Source organism: Lissotriton vulgaris, chromosome 11 (genome assembly GCF_964263255.1).
Source record: "Lissotriton vulgaris chromosome 11, aLisVul1.2, whole genome shotgun sequence".
Classification (NCBI taxonomy): domain Eukaryota; kingdom Metazoa; phylum Chordata; class Amphibia; order Caudata; family Salamandridae; genus Lissotriton; species Lissotriton vulgaris.
Window position 1 is genome coordinate 510,561,274 of NC_141699.1, and position 18,842 is coordinate 510,580,115.

Genomic DNA, 18,842 nt, shown 5'->3' on the forward strand with positions numbered 1-18,842 from the left:
GGCAACCACTCTTTGTGTTCTACAGATAGCGGTTCCGCCAAATGGATGTAATAATAAACACATCTGTATGTCGCATGTGAGAGGCCTTGCACTAATGCCAAGGCAGTGCGATAGTCTTTTTATGATGTGTTCTGTGTCAGCAAGGTTGATGTTTCTGGAAACCAGGTCCAGGGCCACAAACACAAAATGTGTGTCCAATGTCATTGTGGCAAAGAGAGGGCAACTTTAGGAAAAAGGATTTGTGTATGTGCAAGAATACAACTAATTCCTACTGGGCCGAACTCAAGCACATGACAATACATTGTTAAAACTTTGGCCCGGTGATGGTTTAACTAATCAAACAAATAAACAGATGGATAAAACGGATATTGTTGATTACTGCTAGAGTGGCCATAATCAAAATGGTAGTTCTTTCCAACTTCCTGTATTTATTCACAATCATACCTATTCCAGTAAGAACAAGCATTAGAAATGCAATAGGTCTCGCAGCATTAGAGTTAGTGCTTTTAGAATTGTTTATGGGTTTTTTTGTAAATCTTTAGCATGAGGTTGAGGGTGAGTGAGGGTGAGTGAGGGTGAGTGAGGGGTTGAGGGTGAGGGTGAGTGAGGGGTTGAGGGTGAGTGAGGGGTTGAGGGTGAGTGAGGGTGAGTGAGGGGTTGAGGGTGAGTGAGGGGTTGAGGGTGAGTGAGGGGTTGAGGGTGAGTGAGGGGTTGAGGGTGAGTGAGGGTGAGTGAGGGGTTGAGGGTGAGGGTGAGTGAGGGTGAGTGAGGGGTTGAGGGTGAGTGAGGGGTTGAGGGTGAGTGAGGGGTTGAGGGTGAGTGAGGGGTTGAGGGTGAGTGAGGGGTTGAGGGTGAGTGAGGGTGAGGGATGAGGGTGGGTGAGGGTGAGGGGTTGAGGGTGGGTGAGGGGTTGAGGGTGGGTGAGGGGTTGAGGGTGAGTGAGGGTGAGGGTGAGTGAGGGTGAGTGAGGGTGAGAGGGTGAGGGTGAGTGAGGGTGAGTGAGGGGTTGAGGGTGAGTGAGGGTGAGTGAGGGGTTGAGGGTGAGTGAGGGTGAGGGGTTGAGGGTGGGTGAGGAGTTGAGGGTGAGTGAGGGTGAGTGAGGGGTTGAGGGTGAGTGAGGGTGAGTGAGGGGTTGAGGGTGAGTGAGGGTGAGGGGTTGAGGGTGGGTGAGGGGTTGAGGGTGGGTGAGGGTGAGGGGTTGAGGGTGAGTGAGGGGTTGAGGGTGAGTGAGGGTGAGGGGTTGAGGGTGGGTGAGGGGTTGAGGGTGGGTGAGGGTGAGGGGTTGAGGGTGAGTGAGTGTGAGTGAGTGTGAGTGAGGGTGAGTGAGGGGTTGAGGGTCAGTGAGGGTGAGTGAGGGGTTGAGGGTGAGTGAGGGTGAGTGAGGGGTTGAGGGTGAGTGAGGGGTTGAGGGTGAGTGAGGGTGAGTGGTTGAGGGTGGGTGAGGGGTTGAGGGTGAGTGAGGGGTTGAGGGTGAGTGAGGGTGAGTGAGGGGTTGAGGGTGAGTGAGGGTGAGTGAGGGGTTGAGGGTGAGTGAGGGTGAGTGAGGGTGAGGGGTTGAGGGTGGGTGAGGGGTTGAGGGTGGGTGAGGGTGAGGGGTTGAGGGTGAGTGAGGGTGAGTGAGGGGTTGAGGGGGAGGGTGAGTGAGGGTGAGTGAGGGGTTGAGGGTGAGTGAGGGGTTGAGGGTGAGTGAGGGGTTGAGGGTGAGTGAGGGGTTGAGGGTGAGTGAGGGTGAGTGAGGGGTTGAGGGTGAGTGAGGGGTTGAGGGTGAGGGTGGGTGAGGGGTTGAGGGTGGGTGAGGGTGAGGGGTTGAGGGTGAGTGAGGGTGAGTGAGGGTGAGTGAGGGGTTGAGGGTGAGGGTGAGTGAGGGTGAGGGTGAGTGAGGGTGAGGGTGAGTGTGGGTGAGTGTGAGTGTGGGTGAGGGATTGAGGGTGAGGGGTTGAGGTTCTGTCATCAGACTTTGACCCAGAGCAGGAGTCAGAAATGCAGAAAACAAAGAAAGCAAAAATGGCAAACCCTGCACGATTGAGATCGTCACAGGAGTGGAAGGAAGAGGCGTGAGGTAGAATCCAGAGTAAGCAGCCTTGGTATTAAGCAGCGATCTCTTAAGAAAAACTTTTGGAGTTACACTTTTAATTTTTATAATCGAATTAAGCACTGGGGTTAGATAGATGTGTGTGTGGGCCGAAGGGCGTTATGTTGCGATGGCCTTGCATGACGTGCAGATAAATCAGTTGTGTTTAATCATCTGTGGGCTGTCTGACGTGTTCTGGCGTTTGTTTGATGTTGGGCTGCTGATGTGTCACATGGGCGGGCAGGCCAGTGTCTCACAGTGGATTCTGCTTGTATATCCGGGTTTTCCTTTGTGTTGTTGGGGGTGGCTTTACATGGCACTGGGAGGTGTTTGCATTGAGCGGCTGCCTGGACGGACAAAAGGTGGTGCTTAGCGGGACAACGAATGCTGCCTTCTCTTTTGTTTTGGTGCTGTCATGTATGATGGGGTCCGCCTGAAATGACGTTGTTAGGGACGTGTGTACAGCATCGGTGAATCGACTACCATGGTTGAAGATCTGGAAGGCTTTCCTTCTCTGACGCTGGTTCTGGTCTCTGTGGCGGCTCCCTGTCCCTCGGAGCGAAACAAACAAGGCATCTTTGTGCTTTTTCCCATGACCCAGTAAGCGCAGCACGGCTTATTATGGCGGACTTAAATGGCGCTCTGGATTGAGGTATTGAGAGCAGAGGGGGAGGGGCGGGGGGACCTTATGCAAGATCCGGATTCGTTGTAGGTGCAATTGGCGTTGGAAGCAGAAAGGAAAGATTGTTGATGCCTTCTGGTTAAGGGCCCCATCAGGATGTGTTTGGGTGGTGAACATGGAGGAAGTGCCGCCCGAGCATGAATACGTGTTACTGGGTATTCTGTTTACCACTGTGCCATGCCGTTCTGAATCTGTCCCTAATCTGTCGTCAAATGTTCTAACAGGGGGTTATACTGGGGGTTGAATAACAAGACGGACGGACGGAAGAGAGGGGAGGGGGGAGGAGAAATGCGACACGGAGGGAAGGTGAGGGGGCGGAGCGGGGAGGGGGCGGAGAGGGGAGAGGTGCGGGGAGGAGAAATGCGACACGGAAATGCAGAAAACAAAGAAAGCAACAAGAAGCACAGTCATGCTCTTGGAGTGGGTTGGGGGAGGGGAGACAGCCTCTCCCGGTCGCACACAGGCTCTCACCATAAGGCCATTAATCTACCCCTGTGTATTGATGCATCAGCTGCAATGAACTGTGTAAAACTTCCAGATCTTGGCAGGGTTGGCTGAGAACTTCAGCGTTTCGTTGCTGATGGGGGTGCTCGGTCTTTTAGATGGACGACAGCAGAATAGGTATCTATCTCTGATCACACACACCAAGCCGTAAAATAGTCAAACATATATGCGAAATATTAACTGCAGCAGTGGCTGAATCATCGAAAGCGGGACTTGAATGTACCTAGCCAGACAGCGCTTCAAGATCATAATAATGGTAATATAGCGCTATAGTATTCTCAAGTAACATAACACCACTGAGAAGCAGATTCAGGTTGTGCAAAGCAAGCATACTACATCTGGGAAAACAAGCACAGCCTAGAGCTGTGATCTGCTGGACTCACATGACAAATATCTGCAGACAGACACAAACGCACCACATCAGAGGAAAGTAAACGCAAAGGCAGCATCGAGACAGTGAGCTTGAGGGAGAGATTTGATACAGCTTTAACGGTTAGAACCAGGATCACGGTATTTCCCACGTCCTGTGAGTGCAATTAATCCAGTATGGCTTTCTATGCAATCTCCTACATTTCGTATTCCAATTAAAACTGTTTGAATCAAAGTATCAGACACACATAAACAGCAGAACCGGATGGACTTACGCCATGCAAGAAAAGCGTCAGTCTTGCTGTAGGCTGCGACACGGCGGGAAGGGGAGGGGGCGGAGCGGGTGAGCTGCGCGAGGGACGCAAACCGCGTGGAGTGTTACCGGGGGAGGGGGGGGTGGGCTTGGAGGACGGAGGGTTAGCCTTAGTGTTAGGAAAGACGAGTGATGTGACCGTTGCGGCGATGTTACACGAAAGGAAAGTTAGACGGAAGGAAGAGAGGGGAGGGGGAGGAGGTTACACGGAAGGAAGTTAGACGGAAGGAAGAGAGGGGAGGGGGAGGAGAAATGCGACACGGCGGGAAGGGGAGGGGGCGGAACGGGGGGCGGAGAGGGGAGAGAGAGAGTAGGCAAGGGTAAACAAACACGGACGTGCACGCGCCCGTGACTTTTAAGGTCAATGCGCATGCGCATAAGCTTAATGCGCATGCGCATTGACCTTAAAAGTCACGGGCACTGCAAGGAATCGCCACGATTCCTTGCAGTTAGATAAAGAGTGGATGAGCCCCTATAGTCTCGCTTGCTCGATGCGCATGCGCATCGACAGGCGAGACCTAAAAACAAACTTTTTTCAGAGACACAAAGACTTGACTAATTAAACTATTATGGGCAGGCCGTCAAACTAGACTTAAGTTGAACATACTCGCTTTACTGTATGAGAGAGCTGGATTTGGGGTACCATGCCTGGAACAGTATTATCTAGCAGCACAAACATATTTTGCCAGAATAATTGTCATATACCTCATCTAACAATTGAAAGGGACCAGACAGAAGGGGGCAATTTAAATTATTGCATCACCACAAAACAGTCAAAGTTGACTACTTTAATACAAACAGCAATATGTACCCAACCGAGTACAACAGGAGGCAAGTAGGAAAGCAGAGCACAAGCGAGTAAACTCACTAGCCGTCCCAGTGAAGCACAAACCCCAGCCTCCGACCTACGCTGAAAATCGCAGTAGTGGACTAGGAGGTGAGCAAGCCTGACAATTCATGTTAAGAGCCAAGCCAGTTGTGCAGATTGGCTCTAGGAGTTCAAGTATGAGCTGTGATGAGCAAACTAAATCAATTTATTAATAAATAAATCAGCAGCAACAACAGGACATAAAATGGACTGCAACTAGGACAAAGGATGAGGGTAGGGTCCACTTACCTTGCTCATGTGTGATGCTGCAGTTCTCGCCTTCCTCTGTATAAAGATGAATGGGCACTGCTGCAGAGTTCAATGCAACTTTATCCCAGTCGCTCTTGTCCCCACACCTTTGTGCGTAATTCCAGCAGCTGTGAATGTGCTGGTGATAGTGAGGAACAAAGGAGGGGGGTGGCCTGTTACACCCTCTTAAAGTTTCCAGCTGAGCCAAGTGTTAAGCAAAAGCCAGCTTTCATTTGCCTGTGAGTTTTATTTGGGAAATCGAATTGCACTGTTGAGGCCCGTCTCTGACAATTTTCATACTGTCCAGACAAGAGATGATGGGGATTGAGAGGGTAATTGAAAATTCAAAGGGCCCCTGAATTGACACTGGCTTCCACATATTGCAAACGTTCCAAAGAAAAATGCTGACCCCTTACCCATGTTGTAAGAGTCTGCAAAGGCCTGTGGTATACTTAAAAATGATTTTATATTAAGTCAGATATATTCAATTGGAACATGATCTTTCTGTAATCGTTTAGTCAGGGCTCATTACGGCTTCTCAAGAGTGTGTTTTCAAGTGCTTTCTATTATTTTCTCTTTAAAGTACGTACTGAAAAAGAGGAAAAATACCCTTTTTCACTCTTTTCTGCTCTGTCCCTTCATCTCACTCTGTTTATTTGGGTGCAGTTTTATATAGCACTAACCTGGCCCAAAGTTATTGGATAACTTTACATGAGCACAAGTTACAATACACAGGGTCAAAAAATCTTTTCAGGCACAGGGTAGATTATGCACTCACCTTCACCAAAAGCACAGCGAGTAGCGGAACTAGCGCTGACTCGTAGTCGAACGATTCTCGGACAAAAACGCCAACTTGGCGAGGACGGAGGCCACGCCCCCTGAAGGCCACACCCCCCTACCCCCTACATCATGTGCTGTCACCGGAAGCGCAGCGGACGAGCGCAGCGGGAGCGCCTAAGGCAAGCCCGTCTGCGCCTGTCATCGCCACAACATCGCCAGTCGCCAGTCCCCCTGGTCCAACCGCGCCCCACATGCTCATACGGTACGACCGTGAGGAACTCCTTGCCATGAATCTTAGTCAAAGATGTCCTGATGCTACAGGTGTCCTTGGCCACTCGCAACTCCAATGCAACTCCTGCCATTTCTCTACCGACAATCCAACCCTCGTTCGGGGATACCGTGGCATAACCACCACCCCGCCCCTGACGATACTTCAACTTAATGTCAGGTCACTCTCCAAACACCATCTAGAGGTAAACTCGTTTATATTGTATGAAAACCCAGACATCCTCTTCCTCTGCGAAACATGGTTACGAGATGGTGCATCTACCATCCCCAACCTTACGCTCCCAGATGAGTATCACCTGGCCATCCTAAACCGCGAAACTCGAGGAGGTGGCATCGCAGTAATTTATAAGAAGCATTTCACCTGCTCTTTTACTAAAGAAACTCTCCCTAACTGTGAATGCGCTTAATTTAAAATCGATTTAGAAAAGGGGGTGGTGATGAACAGAGTGTCTGAGTTAAACAGACCACTCTTACCCAGTCCAAAGATCAGGGCTTGATCCATCACCGTTATTTATCTCACTGCCCCATCCCAGCTTAGAACCTGGCTATATGCAAATCAGTCTGTCCCTGGCCCAGTGCATCATGGGAACAGGGCAGACTAAACTACCAAGCCAATTCTTCACCAGAAAGGAGACAAGCTACCGGGGACCGGTTTCTGGCATTTCAGCCTTCTTCGGCCCGGCTTGCTTGAATCCTGATGGAGCAGTGAGAAAGGGACTCATGTCTGAGTATACCCTGCCACACCTATAGTGGCCAAAAACGATTTAGAAAAGGGGGTGGTGATGAACAGAGTGTCTGAGTTAAACAGACCACTCTTACCCAGTCCAAAGATCAGGGCTTGATCCATCACCGTTATTTATCTCACTGCCCCATCCCAGCTCAGAACCTGGCTATATGCAAATCAGTCTGTCCCTGGCCCAGTGCATCATGGGAACAGGGCAGACTAAACTACCAAGCCAATTCTTCACCAGAAAGGAGACAAGCTACCGGGGACCGGTTTCTGGCATTTCAGCCTTCTTCGGCCCGGCTTGCTTGAATCCTGATGGAGCAGTGAGAAAGGGACTCATGTCTGAGTATACCCTGCCACACCTATAGTGGCCAAAAACGATTTAGAAAAGGGGGTGGTGATGAACAGAGTGTCTGAGTTAAACAGACCACTCTTACCCAGTCCAAAGATCAGGGCTTGATCCATCACCGTTATTTATCTCACTGCCCCATCCCAGCTCAGAACCTGGCTATATGCAAATCAGTCTGTCCCTGGCCCAGTGCATCATGGGAACAGGGCAGACTAAACTACCAAGCCAATTCTTCACCAGAAAGGAGACAAGCTACCGGGGACCGGTTTCTGGCATTTCAGCCTTCTTCGGCCCGGCTTGCTTGAATCCTGATGGAGCAGTGAGAAAGGGACTCATGTCTGAGTATACCCTGCCACACCTATAGTGGCCAAAAACGATTTAGAAAAGGGGGTGGTGATGAACAGAGTGTCTGAGTTAAACAGACCACTCTTACCCAGTCCAAAGATCAGGGCTTGATCCATCACCGTTATTTATCTCACTGCCCCATCCCAGCTCAGAACCTGGCTATATGCAAATCAGTCTGTCCCTGGCCCAGTGCATCATGGGAACAGGGCAGACTAAACTACCAAGCCAATTCTTCACCAGAAAAGAGACAAGCTACCGGGGACCGGTTTCTGGCATTTCAGCCTTCTTCGGCCCGGCTTGCTTGCAGACTAATTTGCATACAGCCAGGTTCTGAAACTGGGATGGTGCAGTGAGCTAAAAAACGGTGTTGGATCTAGCCCTGATCTCTTGACTGGGTGAGAGTATTCTGTTTAATTCAGAGACTCTGTCCCTCACCACCCCTTGTTGTAAATATTTTTGTCCACCCTAAGCGTGGAAGGGTATACTCAGATGTGAGTCCCTTGCTCATTGCACCATCAGGATTCAAGCAAGCCGGGCCGAAGAGGCTGAAATGCCAGAAACCGGTCCCCGGTAGCTTGTTTCCTTCCCAGTGTAAGAATTGGCTTTTGTAGTTTGGTTTGCCCTGTTCCCATCATGCACTGGGACAGGAACAGACTAATTTGCATACAGCCAGGTTCTGAAACTGGGATGGTGCAGTGAGCTAAAAAACGGTGTTGGATCTAGCCCTGATCCCTTGACTGGGTGAGAGTATTCTGTTAAATTCAGAGACTCTGTCCCTCACCACCCCTTGTTGTAAATATTCATGGGAACAGTCCAGCCCGAACTGCCAAGCCAGGTCCTCACTGGACTGGAAACAAGCATCCTAGGACCGGTTTCGGTGTTTCACCCCTCTGCAGCCAGGATAGCTTGATTCCGGTGGCATGGAGAGCACGGGACCCACGTCTGGGCATACCCTTTCCACTCGGGGTGCAATTGCAAAAACAACAGTTGATGAACAGAATACAGAACAATGTCATACATCCCCTTTGGTATCGCTTTCTCCTTATCAAGGCAGAACCCTGTGCATCAAACGGAGGATGGGCACTGTAAGATCAAGCTGTACGCAGATCGATGTTTGAAAGTAGGAAAAGGATCCCATCTACAGGAACAGTGCATACAGGCAGCGGCTCAACTTCAACTGTCTCCAAGAGCCCTCTTACATATAAACATTCCAAAGCTCCTAGCAACAGGAGCAGAGGCCTAGAATGCCACACATCTCCCTCCTCCACAAAATACACTAGATTCAAAAATAATATACAATATGAGGAAACGTACTAGAGAAATAAATCAGCACTAGCCCTCAATTCACTATGTCGGGTCTATATATCTACCGCCCACCTGGCCCTGCCTCCAGGTTCATTGATGCCCTCCTCGAGACGTCTACGGCGCTCATTACCAAATCCGCCAACTTCACTATTCTAGGCGACCTCAACCTGCATTTCGACCTAACGAATGATCACACTATTGCTAATCTCCTCACCGATCTCTCGGCTTTGCAACTTAACTCTCTCATTCACGCTCCCACCCATTTAGCAGGCCATACTCTAGACCCGGTTTTCACCAACATCCAAGAGGCAGTCACAGAAGTCCCCACTCCTATGGGATGGACGGACCACTACCTCATCAAGCTAACTGTCCCAGCTCCAGGACAGCAATATAAAACTGAATCTAACCGTCGCCTTAAAAGACCATGGCACAAGCTCTCCACCCCTATTTTTCATGAAACCCTAGGAGGATTCAATTGGGAAGCCAATCAGGATATAGACACGACCCATACCTCCTTCACTACCTGGATCACAGGTGGACTTGATACTCTCATTCCAGCCAAACTAACCAAAGGACGAGCTACACCTTCTAATCCCTGGTATGATGACACCCTTAAAGCCATGCGCAAGGACTGCAAAAGAGCCGAGCGTCAATGGAGAAAAAACTTTGGCGGTCAGGATAAAGCTAACTACCTATCCAAGCTTAAAATATATCACAAATCCATCAGCACTGCCCGTGCAGTTTTCTATGCTGACCAAATCAGTTCCACCCGAACCCATCTAAAATGATTTTTAAACTTGTCAAAGAACTACAAAATCCCAGGTCACCCTCTCCCAAAATCGCATCCAATGAACAATGCGAGCAGCTGGCTACATACTTTGTAGAGAAAGTCCAGAACATCTACAGAACTTTTCCGCAGAACCCTCCTCACTCTGGGGAACCCAAGAACCCAACCTCCACCATCACCCCTCTTAACCAAATCCCTGACATCACGGCTACTGACTTAATTAAACTCTGCAAGAAAGTGAAATCTGGCTCCACTGCGGACCCTATGAGCCCTTCTCACTTCCTGGACTCGCTCGACTTCTTCCTACCCCCCCATGATCGACATCCTCAATCTTTCTTTCACATCTGCTACTGTACCTATAGCCTGGAAGCAAGCTTGGGTATCACCCATAATCAAAAAACCCACCCTGGACCCTTCAAAGCCAGAGAACTTTCGACCCATATCCCTTCTCCCCTGGATATCTAAAATAGCAGAAGCCCACGTCAACGGCATTCTCTCCAAACATGTGGACCTTAATGGAATTCTGGACCCATCCCAAAATGACTTCAGACCGGGCCACAGCACCGAATCTGCCCTATTGGCCACCACCGAATATCTCCGGACGATTCTAGACTCCGGTCAAAGTGCTGCGCTGATTCTTCTAGATCTCAGCGCAGCCTTTGATACGGTATCGCATGACATTCTTCTGAAACGTCTGGAGATGGCCGGTGTGTCTGGCCTTGCTCTAACCTGGTTCTGCTCCTTTCTTAAGGACAGATCCTTCAGGGTATCAGCCCCCCCTTTCCTCTCAAAACCTCATCCGATAGCACAGGGAGTCCCCCAGGGTTCAGCGCTGAGCCCCTCCCTCTTCAACCTATATGTCCAGCCTCTTGCGGAAGTGGCCAAAGAGTGGGGGCTCACGCTGGTATCGTACGCCGACGACACCCAGCTGGTCGTCACCCTCACTGAAAGTCCTTCCAGCGCGGCGTCCAAGTTCAGAGAGGGCCTGGCAGCAGTGGCACAATGGATGACGGACAATTACCTCCAACTGAACGCCGGGAAAACCGAGGTGCTCCTCCTTGGCAGAAACACCAGCCAATGGAACGAGCACTGGTGGCCGTCATCCCTTGGTACCACCCCACTCCCTAAAACCAGCGTAAAAAATCTGGGAGTTATGGATGCCAATCTCAGCTTCCAGACACACACCAAAAAGGTGGCAGCCACCTGTATAGGTCTTCTAAGAAATCTCAGGCCTATACTCTGCTTTTTTGATTCAAAGGTTCGCCAGCTTATTGTCCAGGCAACCATCTTATCACGCCTGGACTATGCGAACGTCCTCCTCCTAGGCGCAAACAAAACAGAAACCGCTAGGTTCCAACGAGTCCAAAATGCGGTGGCTAGAACGCTGGTCGGCCTTCCCCGCAGATGCTCAGCCAGAGCCACCATCCGCAAACTCCACAGGCTGCCCGTGGAAAACAGAGTCAAATTCAAAGCTCTCATTACGATTTTTAAAATTGTCAAACAGGGAAACCCCCCTCTGCTACGAAACCTGATTTGCCCCCATGTCCCTAGCCGTGAGCTACGCTCCTCCAACCAACTCCTTCTGAAAGTACCCAGAATAAAGCTCTGTCGTACTGGAGGCCGCTCCTTCAAGGTTCTTGGTCCCAAGCTATGGAACGATCTTCCTCTCCACATACGTTCCATAGAGTGCCTCTCTGTCTTTCGTAAGGCAATCAAGACCCTCCTTTTCCCTGCCCCCTAGAGTATCTCTCAGATCCCCCCCTCTCCCCCGTCTGGTAGGGTGTGTGTTTGTCTCCCAGCGCCGGGACGCCCCATTGCCGGGGTAGCTGTTGCGCTTCACCAAACCCAGAAAAGAATAGAATACTGAGCTGACACAGAGACTTGAACCTGCTTCCGCAGTATTAAAGTGGCCGTAATGCCACATTCCCTTCACTTCTATATAAAACCCAACATTGTGTTAAACTCTAAGATACGACAACAAGGACGCATTGTTTATTGGTCGGACATGAAAAAAGGCTATGTATGCATCCATATTGGTGGTTTTTAGTGTTTCAACACAAAAGCTGGTTTCACAGCTTGCAAAAATCAACATTTTGTTAAAATTCTAAGAAACACCAACACAGGCTCATTGTCTATTGGTCAGCAGAAAGGCCAATAGAGAATGTGTTCATGTTTCTGTGTCACAATGTTAGTTTTCACAGCCACACTTCATTACTAAGAAGGAGCGGTCAGGCTCGGATCGTGTTGAGCTCGAGTGTCCATAAGGACCCTGAGCTGAACAAAAGCCAGGCATCTGGTTCAAGCTAGGCTTGAGCTTTCAAGGACTTGCACAAGTCCATGGTGGAGAGCTAAGGCCAACTATGGGGCAGATTACGATGCCACAGGAAGGGCTGCATCGTAATGGGACGGTCGGTTTGCTTTACGACTGCCTCATTACGATGGAGGCAGTCATAAACGAAACTTGCCGGTCATTCCAGGTGACTTCTGATGGGCTCGGACAGCCCATCGGCCAGTCAGAATTCAGCCTGTAATTTCAAGGAAAGGCATTTCCGCCCTTGAGAATATAATGTCGGGTTCAGCACCCTTTCCGACACAGAAAGGCTGTCGAAACGCGACTTTGGGCGCCCCCACCATGGCCCCCTTGGGTGCACAGCCTCCGGTTGGAGGCCGAAGGGCACCTATGGTGCCTCTGTTGATCTCTTCTCCCCGTGGCAGGCACCTTGAGATGGCTGCTACGGGGTGCAGGGATGAACTGCACCTCCCTTTGCTAAATAGGAGTTGGTGTTATGGCCAGTTTCCGGCCGTAACACAAGCTCCCATTGAGAAAAGTGCACTGGAATCAAACCATGTGAGGTAGCATTGTAATACACCAGTCAGCCGACCAGGAGTCGGTCAGCCAACCAGGTGTCGGTCCATCCCAGGATCGAGTCGTTGTCCCGCCCGACATCGAAATGAGGTCCAAGGTATTAAAAACAACTAGGACACCGCTTTAGAGAGCGATTTTTTATTATTCTCGTAAAGTATAAACAGGAATCAATCTAACACAACACTACAGCAGAGTATACAATAAAATAGGCAGCTCAGTTACAGACACTGACATGGAAATACAAAATAACACTTAATACTGCGCCAAAATAAGTGTATATTCATAAACTCCATGCATAGGATAACACATTTTAAGTTTCTATATCGATTAAATTAGACACTGCCATGTTAAATAAAATGAACCATGATGAAAATCCTAGATGCTGCAGGTGCATACATCTATACTCACAATTTATACAAGTTTGGCTCCGTCCAGTTGTATCTATGTTTGGAAAATCAGTATTACATGCAGTCAGAGAAACTATAAAGATAACTAACAAATTCTTTAATTTCTAGGTCTGGCCTTTGAGACACACCAAGCTGTCTCTCCACAGGAACGTTTTACCCAAACCTTTGATACACAATGTATATACAGAAGGACTTTTGGTTAGCCGGCCCCATCTATTGGTCAGTTACATTTTAATTCACCGTTTGCTACATACTGTGGTGGGTGGAAGCATTATTCAGTGGATAAGCCTGTGTTTCTCATTGGCTCCCTTCACTTTGAGAGACTGCAGAAAGCCTGTGCATGGTATTTACATCCACTTAAAAATAGTTCCTTTAACTTCAGTGACAAAGAATGTCGAAGTATTCTTTTTCTTTTATAGAGTTTTTATATTATTCTTAAATAGTAATTATTTACTTTGTAATTCAGATGTCCAGTTAAATTATGAATTAATTTTCGGTCTAATTTTAAAGGTGCTATTATAAAGTCTTTAAGTAACCTGGTACCACTGCAGTTGTCTGCGATTAGAGCGCTTTGCAAGATGGTGGTATATTCCTGTCCCCTTTGCAAAAAATAAAATGTAGCAGTAAAACAGTATAACACTTTTACTGAAAGCATATAGGTGCCATTTTTAGGCAGTAACGGGTTTTCTTTTAGTGATTCCCTTTTATTTTTGAAAGGCATGCTTGCAATAAAACATAGATATATGTGAAAAATGCTCCAGCCTGACATTGTCAGACCTACTGGCTTTGTCAATGATCATTTGCATTGTATTTTATTGTCAAGCGGTACACAAAATTACATTTGAAAGAAAAATAAATAAATAAAACGGGATTGAACAGTGCAATTTCGGTCATGATACCAAGGCACTGTTGAATACTTTGTCTGAATGCAAGTCAACTAAAGAATTTCTGTATATTTAACAAACTACTAGAAGGTTTGAACAGGATAGGTCTAGCAGAAATATATATGGTGTGCGTATTAACTTTATTCTACAAACAAACACTGTATGACAAACAATTGTGGCTGATCGTAAAATCATGGGAGGCACGGTTAAATAAAAAGTTACCTGAAATGTCCACTACTTTTACAGAGGTAGCTTTAGGAAACCTTTCTTTAAGAATTTGGGTTATTCGAGCTTCTCCATCTGGTTTAGGAATTAGCGTTCTCCTGGCATCATACCAAACGTTAATCTAGCAGTAAATCAAACATAAAACGTTACAGTTTGCAAACTTGGTATGTAATCATAGCCATTTCATGGTGGTGAAATAAATGTGGCAAAGTAACATTTGAGTTATTTCTAGCTCATCAGCACCTGTACTAAGGAACACTCATTTGTTAATTCGGTGACAAGGGCACATTCGAGTTTATTTACGCAATACAGCACAATTGACATTGGAAGCGAACGTTTAAGACTCGCAATGTGCATGTCATAACTGCTTTACACAAGGAAATAATAACTCCTCTAATAGTCCCAAGTGTGATTTACTGATTTAACCATACTGCGTAAATGTAACCCCTTGCATCCTGGTTTTAATTAAACACCTTTTGTTAAAACACGTAACCTTAAAAAAATACTTCGAGGTTTTATTTATCCGAATATAAAATCAGGACTTCTACGAAACTACCTGCAATGGACTGTCTAGTTAAGCAGTGTCATGTGAAACTTATAACCTACACAAGCCCTCTTCTACCATTCGCAACATCAATGCAGAACGCATTGTATCCTCTCCCAGGACAGATGCATCTCTACTCCCATACCATCATTTCGCGGAGACGCTTACCCTGGCGCTCCTCAGAAGCCGAGCGACACAATTCATACTCTCCCTACAGTCTCCACCGTCCCTCACTTCACAAACTCCCGGGACATAACATGAAGGGAAGTCGCTGCGTTACGACGTCACTGTCCTCTACAGCAGGACACCGCGCAGGCTTTTTACGTCACTGCGTTCTCAACTGAGTGAGAATATTATTCTAACTCTCAGTTCACCAAACCGCGCCCCCCCCAGTCAGGCGGCTCCAACCTATCTTGTCTTGCTCGGACCCTAGTGCTCATTTTGGTATGCTGCGGGTTAATAGGCAAAGACTGTGACTCGGCTCAAAATTTAAGTAACCACCCTAGTGAAGTCTGCCAATCGTTTAACACTGTTTGTTAAGCTTACCTTACATATTGTGAACATTTTGCTTAATAATTAGATATTTCATACGAAGTGTGCTGAAAGAAAAAGCACTTTGGATACATTTTCTCGTGTCCATCCGCTTTTTCTCCCTTTCTTTACTTAATTTCAACTTTTGAGTCATTCTGTTTTCAGCACTCTGAGCTGTCGGGATTACCCTGTTATGATAAATGTCAGTGTCCACCGTGATATACCAGAACTGCAGTCTGTAATGTTTACCTTATTAGAACAGAGGATAGAAAATACAGCGGTTGCCACATTGTTTGTCAGCTTTATACAATGTTTCTAATTCTGTTTTCTTATTTTACAATGTAATGTAGTCATGGTTTGTTTTCGTTAACATTTGCTATAGTTTTAGTATTTGCACATCGGCCTTAGTGTGACTTCTTAGCGTTGCATCCTATTGAGTTGTGTGTTTCTACAAGTTTCCCTAGAGCAGTGGTCTTCAAACTTTTTTATTCCACGCCCCCCCCCAGTGTAGAAAAACAATTTGCTGCCCCCCCTCAAATATTTCACAATTATTTTATTTAACTGGCAATGTTTAAATATGTCTAGACTTATTTAAACATTGCAGCTAAATTCTGTCACTGTTTTAGAAATGCAAACAAAGACATGATTTCCAAACACTATTCCAGTGAGGCAGGCCTTACTAATGTGCAAAGGATCCAGTGTGGTTATTCAAAATGGCAGTGTGGGTCTTGGAGAACATTTGAAGTCCCTTCCCTTTTTACACCTTTTCCCAGCCAGGATTTAAATGACAAAGGATGCGAATGATGGCCCATTACAGACGTGCTTACTGCTGCTCATTTTTTTAGGCTGAAAAGAAAGCATAATGTTTCTTTTGGCCATAGCCTGGCGCCCCCCTGAGATCACTCGAGGCCCCCCTAGGGGGGCCCGCACCCCAGTTTGAAGACCTCTGCCCTAGAATCTTCTTAGAGTGGAGTCCAAGTCATTATCTGAAGATGTCAGTTGGGTATTATGTTCTTGTCAATATCAAAGAAATAGGTTTGTCCTCCTTTATAAACAATCGTATGGATTTCTTAATCTTGGTAGTTACCTTTAACTGCATCCTGAATTCACCCAGGGACACGTCTAGAACAACCCCTAGACACGGGGGCACTACCTTTAAGGCACTGATTGGTAAGATCAGGGTTTTAAGTGAAATGAAAAAACTGGGGGGGGGGGTCTCTCAAAGGGGCGTGGCCAATGTAATTAAGGGTGTGGCTTAAAAACATTTAAGTTAAAAATCTGTGCTTAGCATAGTGTGACACCCGACTTGTATTTTGCTGTTTCTGTCATTGCAACTAGATATATGATACAACAAGTAACATCATACTTACAACAAGTCACGACTATTGGCGTTGTCAATAACTGTTTCTTGCATAAGATAAATAAGCAGCAACTATGGCTTGTAAAGAGAAGGGAAATCCAGAGAGAAAATTACTCTTTAAAGGATTTCCCTACCCCTACAATGCTCACCTGGCATGCCTTCATGCCGTAACTTCTCCACTAGTGACGCCACGAGGACTCACCTTGGCCCTTGTATCCTGCACCTTTGGCCAGTATTTCTGTTGGGGGCTAAGCTGCGCAACACCATCGTCCCTAGGATTGTGGAGGGGGACTGTGCCCGCGTCTCCTGCTGTCTGTGCCGGCTGTGCGAGGGGTTGCCTTGGGCTCCGGGACTACATCTCCCAGGCTCCCCCGTGTGGCGCGCACCAACGTCATCATCCCCAAGCGCCGGATGTGCTTAAATTCAATTGGTGCCTCCCGCAGCGTGGGACGTGGGCGGGCGTGCCCGGGCCAAGGGCGAGCCTGTCCGCGCCCATCAGCGGCAGGAAGAGGCTGGGCTGGGCACCCTCTCTAACATCTGTACTATTTGTCCTGGACAAAAACAAGGTACTGTTAATCATCTCTAAGTGAGTTTATTGCTGTAATCCTAACCCCCACTTTTTAGAGCTGGATGTATAATTGCCCATCTAAAAGCTTCCCTAGTCTAGCCAAATCCTGATTACTCAGTGTAGTGGGTTATTTATCAAAGTCTTAGCAAACTTGCAATAAACCTGCAAAATGGGGAAACGAGTCTGTGTGGAAAAGAAGCAAGTGGCACCTTCGCAAATACCCAACCCCAAACCTACTTCAATTGACCGGATGTTGGCGAAAGCCCTGGGTGCTGTTGCTACAGAAATAGAAAGGACAGAGAGAAGACTATCCATAACCCCAAATCTCGACCTTACATTACCAACACATAGCCCTAGCGTAGACACTGAGGTAGCACCTATAGCACCCATAGAGCCCCCAAATGCTCCAATTGTTGATCTAGAGTCTACCATAGAGTCACCTGAGACTGGTAAAGGAAAGCAACTGGGCAGAAGTATTAAAGCTAGAATAAAGCCCAAAGTAAAACCACCTGTTAGGCGGAAAAAACACCAACAAAATTCTATCTAAGCAGAAGGGCCTAGGGATGATAACACAGCAGGGTAGTATAATAGTGACACTAACGAACAGCCTGGGTGGGTGTCCTCACTGGTGAATAATCTACATATTCAGGTGAGGGCTATTATGAAGTAGGAACTTTGCCATCTAATGGAAAGGATAGACGGGCTATCTGTCAGGGTGGACCATCTTCTAAAACCTAAAGAGTCAAATGAGGCTATCCCCAATTTAGAAGACAGAGCATGTCAACAGGCCAATAGGGACAACCACTTGGCTGACCCCGCTACAATAGCCATAGAACAAACTCCCACCACTACTCAGGCAAACGCGCAACAGGCCAGGGGGCCGACGCTTTAGTAACCACCCCGGCGCAGGCAAGTGCAGTGAACATTAGTCAACCAATGCTTACAAAAAGTAGGGAAGCACAGAAATCCCCAAGAAAGGACATATAAGGAAATGGTTCGACTTTGGCCCACAAAAACAAAACTTATGTTCCATTAGTTATTAATCTTCCACCAGCCTCAACTCATTATGTTGTGGTCCTTGCAGGGGCACCGGCTGTAAGAGAGGGTCTGGCGGAATCGCACAGAGAACTGAAAAATAAATGTGTTAACTGGTTAGTGCATAATAGCAACCAGGGATACAAGATATCGGACGAGATCCTAACAACCAGAAGGGTGGGTTGGATAGGTGAACGTAGCAAGGACATACCAGGGGAATGCATATTAATACATTTTAGGAATCCCGAGTTAGCACAAAGCATTTTAACAACAGAGTACGGGAGGAACTCGGGTAGCATTGTATCACTCCACTTAAGCTACTTCTATCCTCCAAACAGACCACGAAAATTTCACCATTTCCAGAGGATGGGTTGGAGACCTTTTCCTACAAACAACACACCACTCACACAAGCAGCACATTGGACCACCTATCCTTGTTTTACTATCCCGACAGGTAACAGATTTAGCCCACGAGATGGGGTGAACTGACTAAATGGAGATGCCACCCACAACAAGGAGATTAACACCGCTTCGTCCAAGGATTGGTGGACCAAGTGTAGATGGTCATATTCTCCCAACAGGGATGGCCTAGCTAGTAGAAGCTTGTGCGGCTGCACTAGCACTTAAAGCACTATCCCTAATGGAGTTTGTGACTAGAGGGAAAATTGTGAACCTCAGCTTACTACTAGGCCCCCAGCTGAGGTCGATACCGGTGTCTCAATCTCCCCATTGACACCTTCTACCATAATGTCGCCCGAAATCCCCCCACAAGACAGACAAGTAAC

At 47.5% G+C, this 18,842-nt stretch overlaps 1 protein-coding gene across 1 annotated transcript in view; it reads right to left on the reverse strand.

The window, feature by feature from the left end:
- LOC147683089 (bolA-like protein 3) overlaps positions 1 to 14,859 on the reverse strand; it is a 78,734-nt gene extending 63,875 nt beyond the window's left edge. Inside the window, exons 1-2 of the mRNA XM_086943575.1 lie at positions 14,732 to 14,859; positions 14,017 to 14,140 (exon numbers count right to left, since the gene is read on the reverse strand). Of these exons, the coding sequence (XP_086799701.1) occupies positions 14,017 to 14,140; positions 14,732 to 14,767 (160 nt within the window). The 5' untranslated portion in view covers positions 14,768 to 14,859. The remainder of the gene's footprint in view (positions 1 to 14,016; positions 14,141 to 14,731) is intronic.
- Positions 14,860 to 18,842: the final 3,983 nt, after the last annotated feature.